The 19,101-nt window shown below is 39.6% G+C and overlaps 1 protein-coding gene across 1 annotated transcript in view; it reads left to right on the plus strand.

The window, feature by feature from the left end:
- The window catches only part of LOC135469202 (dynein axonemal heavy chain 6-like), a 90,730-nt gene that overhangs the window by 16,944 nt on the left and 54,685 nt on the right, over positions 1–19,101 (plus strand). Inside the window, 27 exon segments of the mRNA XM_064747753.1 lie at positions 175–255; positions 605–763; positions 1,308–1,429; positions 2,647–2,818; positions 3,121–3,225; positions 3,687–3,805; positions 4,099–4,173; positions 4,675–4,762; positions 5,078–5,328; positions 5,634–5,865; positions 6,223–6,276; positions 6,567–6,712; positions 7,579–7,647; positions 8,159–8,425; positions 8,823–9,000; positions 9,230–9,463; positions 9,818–10,051; positions 10,734–11,057; positions 11,534–11,789; positions 12,404–12,593; positions 13,089–13,321; positions 13,796–14,071; positions 15,739–16,094; positions 16,681–16,809; positions 17,156–17,244; positions 18,090–18,309; positions 18,841–19,011. Coding sequence (XP_064603823.1) covers positions 175–255; positions 605–763; positions 1,308–1,429; positions 2,647–2,818; positions 3,121–3,225; positions 3,687–3,805; positions 4,099–4,173; positions 4,675–4,762; positions 5,078–5,328; positions 5,634–5,865; positions 6,223–6,276; positions 6,567–6,712; positions 7,579–7,647; positions 8,159–8,425; positions 8,823–9,000; positions 9,230–9,463; positions 9,818–10,051; positions 10,734–11,057; positions 11,534–11,789; positions 12,404–12,593; positions 13,089–13,321; positions 13,796–14,071; positions 15,739–16,094; positions 16,681–16,809; positions 17,156–17,244; positions 18,090–18,309; positions 18,841–19,011 — 4,830 coding nt within the window.

Raw genomic sequence — 19,101 nt, forward strand, 5'->3', positions numbered from 1 at the left:
GCAAGCTCCAAGCTGATTTGGTTGTGGCTCAGGAGGTTTGTCAGGTATCTGGCTATGGATGTTTACTACAGGCTATCCCTTTTTCTCCACTCATAAAGATGACTACCCTTATGGCAGTAGACTCTAATCAAGTGAATAAATGCGCATGAAATGTGATGTCCCTTGTTCTGCCAGATTTTCAGGCATAAGGAGAAGATACAGGACATCTCTACAACTGCAAGTAATGAAGCCACTTTGGAGCTCATGCTGCAGAAGGTAGGCCGGATTAGAATTAGATAAACTGTTGTTGGTCGGTAATGGAGATTTGTTTAATGAAGGACCAAACTTTACTGTTAGATGTAATCTTCTGTAGGAAAATTAAACAGGAGCTTTCAAAACCTGCAAATTTTAAAGTGATGTGACTTGTTTTCAGTATAGGCTTCTGTTCTGGAGGTAGAATCAAAAAGTGAAAAAATTTATGACTATTAAAGTAAAGTGGTTCTGCAGATATAGTTGTAATGCCCAAAAAGGCATATAGAAAGAATTTTTCTTGGTTGGATGGTTGAATAAGAGAACTATGTGTCACACAAGTGTATACATAATAGGCTGGTGTTTGTGTGTGTAGGTGGTAGACCTGTGGCTGAGTACTGACTTCAGATTGATTGCCCATGTTGGACGCGACACTCACATAATCTCTGGTGCTGACGATATCCTAGCCCAGCTTGACGAGAGCCAGGTGACTGTGGGGACCATAAGAGGCTCCAGATATGTCACACCTATCAAGGTATGCCCAACCTATAAGTGCACTGGGCTGCATGTTCATTTCTGTAAAAACGTATTCTGAAATTGTCGCAAATATATTGTAGTAGATATTAATTTCTGTGAAGATTTGCAGTTATTGTTTAATTTATGGGGCTTCTATTAAAACTAAAATTATTGTTATTTGAATCTCTTTAGTAACCACATTTTCTAATTCCGCAACTTTTTTGCATGTAAAAGAGGAACTTTTTGTGAGATTTATGCACTTTTTACTTTGATTTTGGAGACAGAAGTACATTGGCTGATATGGCCAATTTCAGGGCTTCACAAAAAGTATAGCTTTATCAGTCTACACAGAATCCTGTGGTCAGAATATGCTTAAATTGATATCTTGCAAACATGCAAAATAGTAAAAGAGTAACAGTATTCAAATGGGAAAACAAATTTAAAGATCTTCTCTTTGATATTTGGTTTATGGATAAGGGCCCTGTGATCCATTAACTTGACTTCCTAACTCAGTACTGGTAACCTGTAATCTTACATCCTGATCCCTGTGTTTGTGTTAAAAGGTCCAAGTTGAGGAGTGGGAGAGGAAGCTACAGGTGTTCTCCCGAACCCTGGATGAGTGGATGACATGTCAGAGGAACTGGCTGTACCTGGAGCAGATCTTCACCACTCCAGATATTCAGCGGTAAGGGGCTTTGTAGTACCATACCTAAGACAATAAAACACTGTGTAAACTAGACTCAAATGCAGTGATCAATCAGGCTGCAGTCATGGTGACTCTTCTGGACTGTTATTGTCTCATTAGCTCACCTGTGCTAAGTAAGGAGAGGTATTGTGAGAAGAGGATCAGATGCTGTTAGTGGTGGTGGCAGTGTCCAGCTTGCTTAAAGTTTTTGGCCAATCACAGGTTTGCAGTGCTGAACCATAGTACACAAATAGCCAATCATCGATAGCAATTTGCATATTGAAGAACAAGGAAGTTTTTTACCTCATAGCTCAACATTTCCTCAGCCATACACAGGGTTGCAGTTACAGGCCATCGTACATGGATTGCCAAATGCAGTTCTCAATTAGCCAAAAGCCTGTGTGGTAAACTTGTGCACAAACTCCCCACAGTGTCTTTTACCACAGCAATGATTAACAACTCCATGACATACGAAGTCACTGCTCTGTAATCCTTATGCATACAATAAACAGTCATAGTTGTGACAGTGTAATAAATTTGGCTTTTCTTGTTGATTAAATGGCAAGATCTTAGCACTATATCAAATTAGAGAATATTATGTGTGGATAACAGTGTCAATCATTCTACTTATTTTGGTTTAGCAGTCAATATTTGAACGTATCACATGAATTGAACATTATGCAAATTTACGAACTGCTCCATCAGGCCAGCTACTGGTATTTAGTGAATGTCTTTGTTGGATAATATTTGACATGTCCATTCCTAGTGTACTACCATTTTTCAGGATGTCAGCTCATGGCACCCTTTGCTGATTTGTGTTCATTTTTTAGTGTATTGTAAGACACATGCAGAGTTTTATGTTTGTGTCTGTTAATCCAAATTATGCGTCCATGTTCTTGTCTTTATTGGTTACCAGTGTGTTACTGCATTGTATTATAACTGGAGAGGCTTAAAGTTCAAATCTAATATGTCTGTTTCATCTCCATCGTTGTGTGATTCATGTATATGTTTTCAAGGTTATGATTGTGATTCATCTCTCCAGAACTCTTCACTGCTATATAGGTATTCAAAAGGGAGCACAATTTAATATTGAATTTGAATAAATTTGTTTGTTGATTTGATGCCAGCTGTATCAAATGTTGATACAACAGTGGCTTTCATTACTACCTAAAAGTTGATGTGGTGCCAAGTGTAATGTTAGAACACTTTGTCTTCAGTCAACTCCCCAGCGAATACAAGCTGTTCACCCAGGTGGACAAGTCGTGGAAGGACATAATGAGGAATGTGGAGGATCGCCCTAATGCCCTCAAGTCTGCCATTGCCCCGGGTACATTGGAAACTCTACAGTCATGTAACACAAGTCTGGAAAAGATACAGAAATGTCTTGAGGTAACTTTATACAGAAAGAGGCTTTCAGGCTCTAAAAGCTACATAAAAAAAAGTTAATGGATGAAACTTGTACATGTTATTGAAGAGTTCACTATTTGACCTCTTGTTGTGATTTAAAATTTTATTTTACCTTTGTCGGCCGGTATCTTGTGAGACTAATAAACACTAGATGCAGGACAAGGGGGATCTGAGTCAGTCTTAATTCATTGTCAAGTCACCAGCGATGTGAACCCTCAGGTGGCCTTTTAATAAAGTCATTAGACTTTGACCAGCTTTAATGTATGTTACCTTGTTATTTACAGGACTACCTGGAGACCAAGAGACTGGTGTTCCCTAGGTTTTACTTCCTCAGTAATGACGAGTTGTTAGACATCCTAGCTCAGTCCAAAGACCCCAATGCTGTACAGGTATTAACATCTAAGCAGTAATTCCTCAATCTTTTTGCATGTTTGTGTGAATCATATTTCAGCCTATGTGAATCGCTGAAATGCGTTGATAGTGACGGAAAAAAGTCATCTGAAACAACACGTTGCTAAAGTATTTGAGGTGTTTCAAAAGTTGGCCTTCAGATGTTGTGATATGGCAGTGGTAATGGAAAAGAAGGCCAAGTAATTCATATAAGATGTGTCAAGGAACTCATGAAAGCAGCATAAGTCAGGGGTGAAATTAGTGTATAAAATCAAAAAACTGTAAGGCTTTGAATTGTAGTGAAGTAAATCAATCCCATAAACTTTGGTTACAAAATTCATTTTATTGGTATAACACATTAATGTTATTTTCCTGCTTTATTCGTTGGTGGTACACAGTAATGTGATTTCCCCACTTGAAATTAAGTTGCCACTAATATTTGCCATCATGTTTTATACAGCCTCATCTGGGGAAATGTTTTGGCAATATCAAGTCACTGGATATCAGGAAATTTCCACGTCAGCCACCTAGTGTCAGGTTCATGATATCAGCTGAAGGAGAGATGATTGCAATGCCTAGGTAACATGTTATTTTAATATGTAACTTTTTAGCAATCATATATTCCTGAACAAGCTGATGGGAGTTTAGAAATGGAAACTAAATATTTGTAAATTAGTTTTGATCTAACATAATCTTTTTTTAGCGATTAAATTCTTTGATGTTCAGGCTTGTTAAATCATAATTGACAACATTGTTAGCATTTTCAGAGGAACAGCCTATATTTTCTAGGACATATGATCAGTTTCAGCCTGGAGTATGAAATTTATTACCTTTGATAAATAAAATGTACTGTGTCTTTGGTGATTCATCAGGAATATTAGAGCACGAGGGCCAGTAGAGCAATGGCTGGGCAGTGTGGAAAACGGCATGTTTGAAAGTGTAAAGAGGTAGGTATTTTTTACTTGTGAATTTGTACCACCGGCCTTCAAAGGGTTCTGTGGACCTTTGAATACAAAGATGCCATGTAGTAGAACAGAGCACAACTAAAATCTCTAAGACATCGCCTTTTAAGTATTAATGATCTGTCTGCATATGTAAGTTTTTATGGCTTCGGAATGTCTGATAAACGTAATGAAATTATTTTTTTCTTTTCTCAGGCATCAAAGAATGTTAAGATGAAAATTGGAATCAATAATTTCCTTGCATCTTCCTCCTCATCTTCCTTTTACCATCACTTTGAAAACTATTTTAAAGCCTTTATCTGTGTTCAAATTAAGGTATGCAAGCACACTGAGCAACCCCTGCAGGTATTATTAAAACTACCAAGGCACCGTAAAATCCCTGGGTGCCAAGTTCATTTCACATACGTTTTGTAAAACATGTCCCTGGATTACAGGAGAACTGATACATGTGTTTATTTTATTTACATGTATGTCTCTGCCCTACAGACAAATGAAGCTTGGCCTGGCTGACTGGTTAGGCATCCGCCTGCAGGAATGGTCCCTGAAACACCCAGGGCAGGTTGTTCTCACAGTGGTAAGTCGTATAGAGGGAAATTTAAGTGTTAGCATTAATTTGTATATCACAGGGAAAAAACTTTCAGCTTTCTAGATAATAACTATGGCATCTGCTCAGAAAACTATATGAAGTCAACTCTTGATGATAGTGCATGGGTAAATGATATGTGGGGTAGATGAATTAACAAGATCATTCCTTTGCATTTCTCAATTACCTATTAAAGGCATTAAATGTATGCATAGTGTGTAGAAACCCTCAGCAGGCGAATTTAATACAACATTTAATTTCGGGTCACAGCAATAGCATCATACATGTAATGACATTGGATTTCAGTCTCAGGTGATGTTTAACAAGAGCGTGGTGAGCTGTTTCCAACAAGGTAACCCTTTGGCTGCCCTGAGCCAGATGCGAGATGACATGGTGGGCAGTCTTGGGGTGCTGGCCCGCATGGTCACCTCTAACTTGCTGTATCATCAGAACATGAGCATTGAGGCCCTACTCACCATCAATGTTCACAACAGGGATATACTCAACACCATGATTGCCAATAAGGTCACCAGGAGGGACGACTTTGAGTGGACCAAGTAAGTGCTTTAAAACATGTTTAACTTCGACTAAAAAGCTTGAAATAGATTATGTTAAAGCAAAAAATAAATAAATAAATAAACAATACATAACATAATTTCTTGGGGTCTTTCTCAATCATTTCAGATGTAAAAAAAAAGAATTACAAGGGTATGTATATTTATTGAATAAGTAATATGTAAAGTGTGTACAGATAGTGAATAGTGAAGAATTTATAGTCATACAAGTTCGTGATATCGTTTACTACCCATGAATCAGTCACCGATTCACTTTCCTACTGACGTTACTGTATGCTTCCTTTTAGACAATTGCGCTATGAGTGGGATGAGATGACCAATCAGTGTCAGGTGTTACAGTCTAATGCTTCCTTCCATTATGGTTATGAGTACCTGGGTTGTTCCCCCAGACTGGTCATCACCCCTCTTACTGACCGCTGTTACCTGACTCTGACTGGTGCCATGCATCTTCACCTGGGTGGTTCACCTGCCGGCCCTGCTGGCACTGGCAAAACTGAGACAGTAAAGGACTTGGCTAAGGTATGGTGTCAGTAATTGTGTACAGTGTTACGATTGTGTACAGTTCCTGAAAAGAGTTAATATTACGGAGCCGTAAGGCACATGTACAAACCTGTGCTGGTATTTGAATTGTGATTGGTGTTTTATAATGTACTCAAGAATATTTCACTTGTACAACGGCGGCCAGTATTATGGTGGGAGGAAACCTAGCAAAGCCTGGGGAAAATCCACGTCCATCCGCAGGTTGCTGGCAGAGGAAAATAGGGCACATTAAAATGGACATACAGTATGTATGCTGTGCTAATGCTCTGTTATTGTTCCGAAAATTAATAATGTAGAACAGAATGTTTTGATCTGAATATTCTTAATGTTTTGCAGGCAATGGGGAAACAATGTGTGGTATTCAACTGTTCTGAGGGGTTAGATTTCAAGGTAAGGTTTTAATCAGCACTATGAATGAAAGAAGCAAAGCTCATGTAGAAAAGTAACAGTACTATTCAGGATTGAAAGTCATACATATATGCAATGTACATGGGTACATGTACTTCTTGCAAACTGCACAATGCTGCTAGAGTAGCAGATATGCACATACTTTCTGTGATTGCCATCAAATTGATGTTCAAGAATTTAATGCTGTTTTAATAGATGTAAGCTTACAGTTATATTCTAACAAGAGTACATGTAGTGTCCAGTTGTTAACAAGCCTTTTGTTTTGTGGTCAGATGTTGGGGAAGTTTTTCTCAGGGCTGGCTCAGTCGGGTAGCTGGTGTTGTTTTGATGAGTTTAACCGCATTGATGTGGAGGTGTTATCTGTGGTGGCTCAGCAGATCCAAACTATCAAGTCTGCCAAAGATTCCAGTTCTCTCAGGTAAGTCCAATGGAGTAACCAGTTTTCTCATGTAGTCAGCTAAAGACTCCATTTCTCTCTGGTAAGAATCTGCTTGAGATACCAGTTCTAGCAGGCAAGTCAGCTAAGGATGCCATTTCCCTCAGGGAATAGTTTAAGGTTCCAGTTCTCTCAGGTAAGTCAGCTAAAGATTCTAGTTCTCTCAAGTAAGTCAGCTCAAAGATTTCAGTTCTCTCTGGTAAGAGTCTGCTTGAGATACCAATACTATCAGGCAAGTCAGCTAAGGGTGCCATTTCCCTCAGGGAATAGTTTAAGGTTCCAGTTCTCTCAGGTAAGTCAGCTAAAGATTCTAGTTCTCTCAAGTAAGTCAGCTCAAAGATTTCAGTTCTCTCTGGTAAGAGTCTGCTTGAGATACCAATACTATCAGGCAAGTCAGCTAAGGGTGCCATTTCCCTCAGGGAACAGTTTAAGATTCCAGTTCTCTCAGGTAAGTCAACTAAAGATTGCAGCTCTCTGAAGTAAGTCAGCTAAAGATTCCATTTCTCTCTGGTAAATGTCTGTTTAAGATGCCAGTTCTATCAGGCAAGTCAGCTAAGGATACCATTTCCCTCAGGTAAATGGTAATGATATTATAAAAGTAGTGGTAAGACAATACCATTTATATCACAGTGTATTTTGACATTCGAAAGCATCATTTCCAGGTACAATGTACATGTACATGTAAGGTTATGTATAACATTTTATGATTAAATGTATCTCTTCAAAGATATTTTGATCTTTGTAGCGAGCGTTATGTATTTGAAATCTTAAATTTAGTCTGTGTTTAGTCATCGTATTTTACGGTTGTCTATGTAACATCCCTATTGTCATCGTGGTCCATTTTCTAGGTTTGTGTTTGAGGGTCGGGACATCCGGTTGAACATGACCTGTGGATACTTCATCACCATGAATCCCACGTAAGTACCAGTACATTTGAGATTTGTACATAAATGTACTTTACACCATTTTCTAAACAAATAATTAGATGCTTGGTAATGTGAATGCCCTTTAAGAGATAGCTTAAGATAGATGTAAACATGACTTGGTTGACCACTGAAAACAATATCTGTAAGCATATTTATTTACAGTTACCAACAAATCGAGCAGAATGTTAGTGACATGTTATTTGTAACTTTGCCAAGATGAAATTTATTGATTATATATCAGTGTTTCATTCCTAGGCGTTGATTTTGTTCTCACATTAGATCTCTATAAGTAGAATTATTTTCATTCAGCATCTTTAAATTGGATAGATATGTATTTCGTGCATAAAATTCTCAAGCACTTCTTTTAGAGGTACCAAAAACATTTTTAAATTTGTAACACTGTAATTAATTCTTTTTATGTCTTATTGTACTATCTGCACACATCATTATTACTACTTCGTATATACTCTGCACAATGCACGTGGAATTCTCCTTGTATCAGGTATGCAGGCCGTGTAGAGTTGCCAGACAATTTGAAGTCTCTATTCCGCTCTGTGGCCATGATGGTACCCGACTATGCTCTTATTGCTGAGATCATGCTATTCTCTGAAGGCTTTGTCTCGGCCAAGTCGCTGTCCTGTAAGATTGTCAATCTTTACCAGCTGGCTAGCAAACAACTGTCTCAGCAGGACCATTACGATTTTGGAATGAGGGCCATCAAGTCAGTGTTAGTGATGGCTGGCCATGGGAGGAGATCCACACAACTTAGGTAAGGCTCTTAATAGGAGAGTTCCACATTACAACATAATTGTGATGTCTCTTTGTGCCAAGGATGTTGTTCCATTTTAATTCCATGAGCAATAATTAACACCCTAATTTCGCAACCTTTTAGTGTTTGAAAGATCAACTTTCAGCGCAATTTAGGTACATTTTTAGTTTGATAATGCAGACAAAACTACATTGGTTGGATTTACCAGTTTCAGGGCTTCACAAAAAGTATAATTTCATCAGTCAACACAGAATATGCTTGAGTAAATATCTTGCAATCCTGTGAAAAGTTTGAAAAATTACAGTATCCATAATCAGTATCTTTTCGTGTATTATATTTGCAACGTTAAACTTACAACTTCTTATAGGCAGAAGGTGAACTTTCTTTTAATCTTCAGTGCAAAATATGTAGAGAGGACCTTGACAGCTGAGGAGGAGTCTTATATCCTAATCCACTCCCTCAGAGATGCTAACTTACCCAAGTTCTTGGCAGAGGATGTTCCACTGTTTGAGGGTATACTGGCCGATTTGTTTCCAGGAGTTGTTCCCCCTGACCCTAACCATGGATTACTAGAGGTACATGTACATGCTTTCAAAATTAGGTTTTGAATAATATTAAAACTTTGAGGTGAATGATGGAACAGAATATCATAGACCATTGAAATAGCTAAACACAGCTTTGCTTCACAGTTGCTTTTTGCATTGTATTGGTTGCTGAACTTGACTGCCATTTCATACTGGCTTACACTACTTTGTGGTGTGTATTTTATTGTACTGTACTTGTACTGTTCATTTTTCGTTTTAGAAAGCAATCTCTATCGCAATACGTGACCAAGGCTTACAGGCCTGGCCTAAGCAGATAGAGAAGATTAAGCAGTTCTACAGTCAGATTTTGGTCCGTCATGGTGTCATGCTAGTGGGGCCAACAGGAGGAGGTAAATCTGTGGTACGGAGCATCCTCCAGAGGGCACTGGTTATCCTGCCATCCATCTCCAATCAGGAGGCTTCTGCCAACCAACAGTCTTCTCACTCACTTGTGGTAAGGCAACCCAGATTTTACAGGGAGAGTCTCATATCCAATGTCATCCATTTTCAAATTATTGACTATAGGAAAGTCCAATTGATTTAAGGTGAAATTAGTTGAATTCCCATTGGGATGACTAATGTATGTAGTTTGATTGAAAAATAAGTGTGAAACTCCCTTGGTTGGCCCATGCTCACTTTTGCTGTTTGGGTTGGGATGTGACAGATAATAATAGGTAAGCTACGGTGGCTTTGTGTAAAATGTAGTCATTACAGGGCATGGATCTTGTTAATGATGTTAAAATTTAACAAAAAAAAAACCATTAAATTTGTGCCGTGATACAAAATACTACATATTTCTTCCTACCAGCAAACGCGAGGCAAGAGGGGTCATGTGGAGACATTTGTGGTCAACCCTAAATGTGTGAAACTGGGAGAGTTGTATGGGGAGACTGACCCCAACACATTTGAGTGGACAGATGGACTTATTGCTTCAGCAACACGAAAATTTGCCCGTGACACATCCATTGTTCCCACGTCAACCACAATAGAGCAGGTGGCGGCTGTAGATGCAACAGTATCAGACACGAGCTTGTCAGGGAAGGTAAGAGCAGAACCTCATTGTGCAATTTGTGCCACAGGAACCTCCTCAAATCTGATATCCTCAAATGTGAGGTTGTGATACACATAGTGACAGTGCCCGAAGTTCATCAACATGTCCTGTTCCAGATTTTGTAGCGCAACAAGACAGCTGATTTTGAAAATGTTCCCGCAGTGTTTGTTGGAAATGTTTTGTTCACTTTAGGCATGTTGGAATTCTCATTTTTGGCTTTTGAAATTAAAGAATTATTGTATGGACATATATATTTAAGTCTCTTCTGCCATGGTGGGATGAAATTCCACACGTGCTTTAATAGCAGGGAACATTTATAGAAAATCTAGTCTGTATACATTAGAAGCAAAATTAAAAGCAAATTCATACGTATACAGTCAAACAGTATGAACACATGTAACATGGCTGAGGTCATTTGGCAGGTATTCATTTCCGTTAATATGCTTTCAGGACAAATTCTTGTCTGTTTTTGGCTGTTGTGGGATCTAATGCTTGAACTGAAATAACAAATTGTTTGGTTGTGTGTTAGCCTAGTTACTGTGTTCTGGCTACTCCCTTCACTCCGGTATAAAAGTCAGCCCAGAAAATATTTGTAGTTATGCCCCTTTGAAACATTAAGTCCGGAAAGTTGCACATTTTGTTACATGATCTCTGTATTTTTTCCATTTGCCAGGCATTATCCACAACAATGAGCTCAGAGACAGCCAGTGAGATAGGGCTGAGTGAGGCAGCTACAGGGTACACGGTGGCCACTGATATTGAAGGCTCTGAACCTGGGGAACAGTCAGTGACGGACTGGCGATGGCTGGTCATGGATGGACCTGTTGATACTCTGTGGGTGGAGAACCTGAACACAGTGCTTGATGACTCAAAGGTCCTCTGTCTGGCCAATGGGGAGCGTGTTAATCTGACACCTGGCATGAGGCTGCTGTTTGAGGTGGATAATCTGGCTCAGGCCAGCCCTGCTACCATCAGCCGATGTGCCATGGTCTTTATGGTAAGTCTGTATAGGCATTAGCCAGTATTGGATCAGATTTTCAGGTAATCTATCCCATGGATAATCACTGATGCTGACATGTATCTTAGAGGCATGCAAATTGATCAGGCCATCTTCAGCTGACATGTAACAGGATGGTGTTATCCAGTCTGACCCTGGGGAAGAGGCAGCTCCTTTAGGTATGTGCATATACTGCTCCTTGAAGCATGTATGCATGAGAGTGAGTATTATTTTTGAGATGGATATTTCTTGGTACCACCTGTTGTTTATGGTATTCATGGTGACTTTATGCAGTGACAGACTGGTTACAGTTGCCGTGAACCTGGAATGAGGCTGCTCTTTCAGTTTCTAGAAGTGTAATTAAACTTGTAGGAGAATATAGTTACCTTTATGACACTTACATGTAGGATGGGTAGCACAAACATTGTCTTCAGCTACATGTCATAGAACGATATCTCCTTTTGCGCATGTTCCAGGATCCTGTAGACCTTGGCTGGAGACCTTATGTGAAGACCTGGATACAAAGACTACAGAAGGACATCCCAGACAGTGGCAAGGCTCACTTACAGGATCTGTTTGAGCTCTCTGTAGATAAGGGACTCAATTTCTTCAAGGAGAACAAACAGTTTCAGAATGTACCAGCACCAGAGATGTGCCTGGTGACCAGTTTGTGCAGCATTTTATCAGCTTACTTTGAGTTCATGACCAAACATGGAGGCTTTGGCAATCCAGGTAAGACATATGTAAAGGCAAACACTAATCACAGTACTGCCATTTAGGAGGTTTTCTCCAGTGTTTAATTGTCTGTGTGTCTGTCTGTCAGGAACTTTACGGCAAAAGTCATTTGGATGAAATTTTAGCACGACCTGTTATATTTTGGTGGTGATCCAGGAGGGATTTTTAGAACGATCTTTTACTGTTGCCAAATAGCACACAAATATGCATTTTTAGTTTACCTGGTAATAATGTTTAGCAGAGTCGAGGGTGGCCATGCTGTTGGGGGGGAAATGGTCTATTCAGCTCTGCCAGTTTTCATATTTGTGCAATCTGAACTGATACATTTCAATACGGTTATTTTATTGTTTGCGTACAGTTTTGTTCTGTAAATTTTATTTCATAAATATCATTATAATTACATTTGTTAAATATCTGAAAAGGTATTTTAGAATTACGTAAATGGAAATGTATGTAGGTAATAATTCCATATAAAAAGTGAAAGTAAAGCAAATTTAAGTTTCATACATCATAACATGTAGGTGTGTCATGTTCACAGTAATATTATTACCTGTCAACTGACACCCACATTTGAAACCCACATTTACATATATTTTATGTTCCTCCTGTAGATAAAGAAGAGTTAAGAGTACCTAGCCCTGACAGCCAGGCCAGCCAACCCTCAAGGACGTCATCTAGACAGAGCATGAAAGGCGTAACACGATTTGGACAGAAAGGAAAGAAACGTTCAACAAGGAAACTAAAGACAAAAGAGGATACCCTTGGGGACTTTCTCTTTGAGACAGAGAGCTCTGAGAGTCTGTGAGTAATCAGACATTTGAGCCTAGCCATGATAGTCATGGTTTTGCTAAATTGACCAAGTTATAAGCTGTACACAGTTTGGTGTTATGTCTGATGTTAGACATCTTCACTATGTTACTGAATTTCATCCAGGTGTTAAGGTTATAAAATGAGTTACTTTATGCACTCCAAGGGGTTTAGTGAAAGAAGTTACAATGTGTCACGTCATTTTCTGCTAATCTTTCTAAGTGGGTGTATTTTTGCCAGACCCATCCAACTCCCTCCACAGTGTTTCATGTTGTCTTGCATGCAGGACCCTCATTAAAGTGAATGACCCATGTTAAAAGGTAGCTGTTGAAAGAGATGTCAAAAACTCGCCAACAGACAAACCAACCGAATACTATAGCTGATTAGTGACTGCTGATAGTGCCTGTACATATACTTCTCTCTCTATATTTAATAGTTCACTGTTCTGACATGACATTCATGACATGTACTCTGGTTGTGTTCTATCAGTGTCGGGGAGAAGCAGTACTACCTGCAGAAGAACCCTGGTCAGCTGCTGAACCTGTTGGGGAAGCTGTTTGTGTTTGCCTACACGTGGAGCATAGGTGGGAACTATAAACGGACAGAGGATTATGATGATGACTCTCTAAACAGACGTGGTTCTGAGAAGGACCTGAGCATCAACATCTGTATGGAGTTTGACAACTTCCTGCATGAAGTCTTTGAGGTGGAAGGACATCTCGGTAAGTGACAGGTTTTAAGCTGAAATACATAATATTTTACCATTTTTTAGACTTTGATGTGTATTATGTTGTATTGTTTTGTCCTCCTTATCGATCCGACATGTTTTCTGTGGTGATAACATGTAGTCACCTGGCAATACATGTAAGGAACTAGAGGTGCGTTATGCTGAACTGGACTTTGTCCATGGCTTCATCAACTTACAAATCAAATTTGTGTTCAGGGCAGTAAGACACAGAAGATACAAAACAAGTTCATCTTCTGGGATATAAGTCATGATAGCTGTAAAGCAAGTTTGTTCTGGGCCATATTAAGCCATTGAAGATCCTAGTCCCATTGAAGTTGCGAGATGTCTCTGGTGTGAGGTCAAAGGATTAATGAACAGTGTTCTATGTCTAAACATTAATGATGGCTTGTAGTGTCTTGCTGCTCTGTATCTGTATGTATATTATATACATGTTTCCCTACTTCACCAGGTGTTCGTCTGCCAGCTGGTCACCGCCCCATGTACAGCTACTTTGTGGACCTAGAGTCCGGCTCCTTTGTGACCTGGGACCAGTTAATCCCATCCACCAAATCACTCATAGAGAAGGGCGCCATGATCACAATTGGGGAGAGTATGGGGGTGGCATCCAGCGGAGTAAAGAAGACCAACAGTCAGGCCTCTGAGATCGTCCCTACTGTGGACAATGTCCGCTTCTCCTTTCTAATTGGTCTGCTGTTGCTGAACAAACAACCAGTGCTGCTGAATGGTAAGGTTCTGAAATCCATTACTGCTGAATTATAAGGTTCTGACATCAGGTACTCCTGAATGGTAAGGTTCTGACATCCATTACGGCTGAATTGTAAGGTTCTGACATCAGGTACTCCTGAATGGTAAGGTTCTGACATCCATTACGGCTGAATTATAAGATTCTGACATCAAGTACTGCTGAATGGTAAGGTTCTGACATCAAGTACTGCTGAGTGGTTAGGGTCCGACAGCCAGTACTGCTGAATGGTAAAGTTCTGACATCAAGTACTCCTGAATGGTAAGGTTTTGACATCAAGGACTGCTGAACGGTAAGGTTTTGACATCCGTTACTGCTGCATTATAAGGTTCTGACATCAGGTACTCCTGAATGGTAAGGTTCTGACATCCATTACGGCTGAATTATAAGGTTCTGACATCAGGTACTCCTGAATGGTAAGGTTCTGACATCCATTACGGCTGAATTATAAGATTCTGACATCAAGTACTGCTGAATGGTAAGGTTCTGACATCAAGTACTGCTGAGTGGTTAGGGTCCGACTGCCAGTACTGCTGAATGGTAAAGTTCTGACATCAGGTACTCCTGAATGGTAAGGTTTTGACATCAAGGACTGCTGAACGGTAAGGTTTTGACATCCATTACTGCTGCATTATAAGGTTCTGACATCAGGTACTCCTGAATGGTAAGGTTCTGACATCAAATACTGCTGAATGGTAAGGTTCTGACATCAAATACTGCTGAATGGTTAGGGTCCGACAGCCAGTACTGCTAAATGTTAAAGTTCTGACATCAGGTACTCCTGAATGGTAAGGTTTTGACATCAAGGACTGCTGAACGGTAAGGTTTTGACAGCCATTACTGCTGAATTATAAGGTTCTGACATCAGGTACTCCTGAATGGTAAGGTTCTGACATCAAATACTGCTGAATGGTAAGGTTCTGACATCAAATACTGCTGAATGGTTAGGGTCCGACAGCCAGTACTGCTGAATGTTAAAGTTCTGACATCAGGTACTCCTGAATGGTAAGGTTTTGACATCAAGGACTGCTGAACGGTAAGGTTTTGACAGCCATTACTGCTGAAAGGTAATTAAGGATCAGACAACCAGTACTACTGAATGGTTAGGGTCTGACAGCCAGTACTACGGAATGGTAAAGTTTTGACACACAGTTTTTCTGAATCGGAAGATGCTAACAGCCAATTCTGAGAATGGTAAGATGCCAATAGCCAATGTTTGAGAATACATGTAGTAAACTGTTCATAGAGCACTATGGTTATACTGTAACTGTCTTGGGTTCACCAAGAGATTGGCTTCATTCTGTCTGTGTGAAATGAACCTCTGTTGACAAAACCATGTTCCTAGTATCTTTGTGTGAAAAATTTTACCAGTGTTATTTATGTCAGATTTGTACCTCTGTAAGATAATTTTAATCTTGCTTCAAGACCATGTACATTTAGCTTAATATCTTATGCTTTAATCTACAAATTGTATTGAAAGCAATTCTGTATATGATAATCTCCTCTTTAGAAATTCTAATTACAGGTCTTACCTTTATAGAGTTTCTGATTAATATCCAAATGTTGGATTTCTTGCACAATGTATTACTTGAGATAGTAAAACTTTAAAATATTACATCCTTCCACAAAATTGTTTTCCTGCTAAACAGGAGAGTCTGGTGTGGGGAAAACAACAATATTGAACAACCTGCTGGACCAGCTATGTAAGGAGGGTGGGACATCCACCAAGGCTGGTACTGTTCTGGGCAGCATCCTTAACTACTCAGATAAGAGCCATTCCATCCTAGAGAGCATCAACTCTCTGACACGAGGAAGGGAGCTAGAGCAGGAGGGGAAGAGCCTGGAGCTGATTCTGGGTGCCTCCCGTCCCAAACCCCCGACTGGGGTCATCCGTTCCACCATACAGTTTAGCGCCCAGACCACCTCCAGTCGCCTTCAGGCTCAGATTATGCAGAGACTTATCAAGAAGTCACGTGACACACTTGGAGCACCACGAGGCAGGAAGGTATACAAACCGCAGTTGTAGGAGTATATGACATATATTAAAGTACATGTACCCCGCTCCCTCTTTACAGTGGTGTTGGTTGACAAATCTGCCTATCGTGTTATAAGTGGTGTGAATTGTAAGAAGTTCTTTAGCCACTGTTAGAAAAAAGTAGCTTGTGACATATGATAAACCTGTAAGAATGGACACAGTGTTATTCCAGAGGTGTATTATAACCCATATAGACCATCCCAAGCATACGTATATATACCATATAGATCGTCTACATCTCGAATTTTGTTCTACAAGATATAACATACTTACGTCATATCATCACATTTTCATATGTGATGACATTACACTCTTTGTGACATCTAAGTGCACCAGCATTTCAATGCAATGAATTCAGACCACAGGCGTGCATATTATATGCTTACTTGAATGATGTTGTGTGTTGGGTCTGCACAAAATATGAAGATCATTGTCCTCATCTAGGCTGTATGATTTATTGAAATCTTTCTGCCTTTAACAGTTTTGTCATTGTTATTTTCTTGCGTTCATCACCACACATTTGCTGCTGTTCATCTGTTCTGCCTGTGTTGACCAGGTGATCATGTTCGTGGATGACCTCAGTATGCCTGCCCCAGACATCTTTGGCTCTCAGGCACCATTGGAACTTCTCCGTCAACTGTTAGAGCATGGTGGCTTCTACGATACCAAGAAACTCTCCTGGAAGGTATTTACTGACAGTATGCTTGAGCAGTATGAACAAAATGCTTTTTCTCAGTTATATGATTTCATTTTTGCTTTTCAGTAGATTTGTGGCTCATAAGTGTACCATCCAGAGTGGATTCATATAGGGTCTTTAAAATACACATTGTCATCAAAATACACCAAGGCTTGGTTGGGTTTGTAGTATTCCTTAGAATGAAATAATTATTAAATAATGATTGAGTGAAAGTTGTTGTTCAAAAAGGATATAATTTACTTAAAATTTATAAAGATAAAATGCATCTACCTGAAATCTGTGACAGCATGTCTGATTTCAGACTCTTATCTCTGTATGTTTGACTTGTTGTCAGACAATCTTGGATGTGACCCTGGTGGCAGCCTGCGGACCCCCAGGAGGAGGGAGAAACCCTGTCAGTCCAAGGCTCCTTAAAAACTTCTGGTCAGTACATATCATTGTCAAGACTGCTACATGTCCTATCTGAATGATCGGTGCCACGTATGCAATTAAATATTAATAATACAGTGTACATTGCTACTACTGTGAAGTACTTAATTTTCGTGTGAAACTAATTTTAGCAGTCAATATCATGAAAAATAATTCCAACTATCCCATTGACTGTGTCTCTCCTGTGGACCAGTGGGTGAGCTTATAACAAACTGTGAACTGTGTACCGCCATGCAGTGGCCGTTTGACAGCTGCGGCAATGTTAGGGGTCTCTGAACGCCCACTGAGGCCGATTAAAACCGAAAACAATCCAAAACTAATCGTGTTGCTTGATGGAGAATGAATGACAGGTGAACGATAACAGTGAATTCATACTTTTTTGCTGAACTGCTCAAAAGGTGACAGGTCGCTTTGCCAGTTGATTTAATGTATTAATCAAAGGTGTGAAAAGAATTGCCGCCTCTTTGAATACTGGTCAAACAAAGATTAACAATACCGCATAAACCGATTGGCTTATTTTTCTAGCCTTTGGGACTCTGCACTGGTGCGGTGCACAGTGCTTCCATCTGTCATCTCAGACTATATCCTCATCTGTATGTCATCTTAGCCTGTAATCTGTATCACTTTTTGTGAGGCAAACATTTCAGATTTACACACTGAGGACAAAGTTAATATTTCTTTTGTAAAACAGCCCATGTTACCTTAAACTAGTAAGCCTTAGGTTTTTAATGTCATAAATTGTTTATCATATTCAACTTTAACTAATATTTTGTTAACACACAGTATAGTCTGTATGGTGTTGCACTGATAAACATTTCCTCCATGCCTTTACATTGTAGCATGCTGGCCCTACCCCACCCTTCCACTCGCTCCCTCCAGCACATCTACCAGGTTCAGCTGGGTAGGTTCTTCCATGACGGGGAGTTCATGCCAGAGGTAACAGGCTGTCTCTTCCCCATCGTCACCGCCAGTATTGACATCTACTACACCATGTGTGCCAACATGCTCCCTACTCCAGCAAAGTCTCATTACACATTCAACATCAGAGATCTTTCCAAGGTGAGGTGTTGAATATGATTTAACAATGGAATGTCAGTGTGGCATTTTAGTTACATGTAGGATGTTAGAGTATGGTTGTCATTTGCAGATTGATAGGCTTCAGTAAATGGGAAAATATTGTTGATAAACTGATAGATCTTTAACTATACCTGTATGTATGAGAACACATCACAGACTTCAAGGGACAGTTTCAAACCTATTTAAATACATGATTACATTATCTGACTCCATATGTTTAAGCAAAATGTTATGACATAAGATTGTGTATTGGTAAATGAAAATGGGAGAAAAATGTCAGAATACATTTATTTAGATGATACATGTAGATCGAGGTGGACTTTCACATGAACATGTATGTCGAAGTAAAAAAGCGATATCTGAGAGTTTCCCAGACATCTCATGTTGACAGCAGTTGTCTGAAACAAACCTCATTATGTGTTAACATATATTAGTGCTTACCTTTTTTGTGGAGGAACATTTTAAAAGTTTATCCCACAGAATGAGCAAGCCCTGTGCTATTTTGTCCTGCAGGTCATTCATGGTATCATGCGTGCTCATGAGTCTGTGATTGTGGGGAAGGAGAACTGTGCCCAGCTGTTTGCCCATGAGGCCACGCGTGTCTTCCATGACAGGCTGGTGGACGAAGACGACAAACTCACCTTCTTCTCTCACCTTGCTAACAACTTACTTGATTTCTTTAAGGTATGCTCAGAATCAGTGATCAAAAAGCCATTGTGTAGACCAAAATATATACAGCAGTATTTCCATAAAACTTAGCATACACCTTCCCTA

This window comes from Liolophura sinensis, chromosome 6 (genome assembly GCF_032854445.1).
Source record: "Liolophura sinensis isolate JHLJ2023 chromosome 6, CUHK_Ljap_v2, whole genome shotgun sequence".
NCBI lineage: Eukaryota > Metazoa > Mollusca > Polyplacophora > Chitonida > Chitonidae > Liolophura > Liolophura sinensis.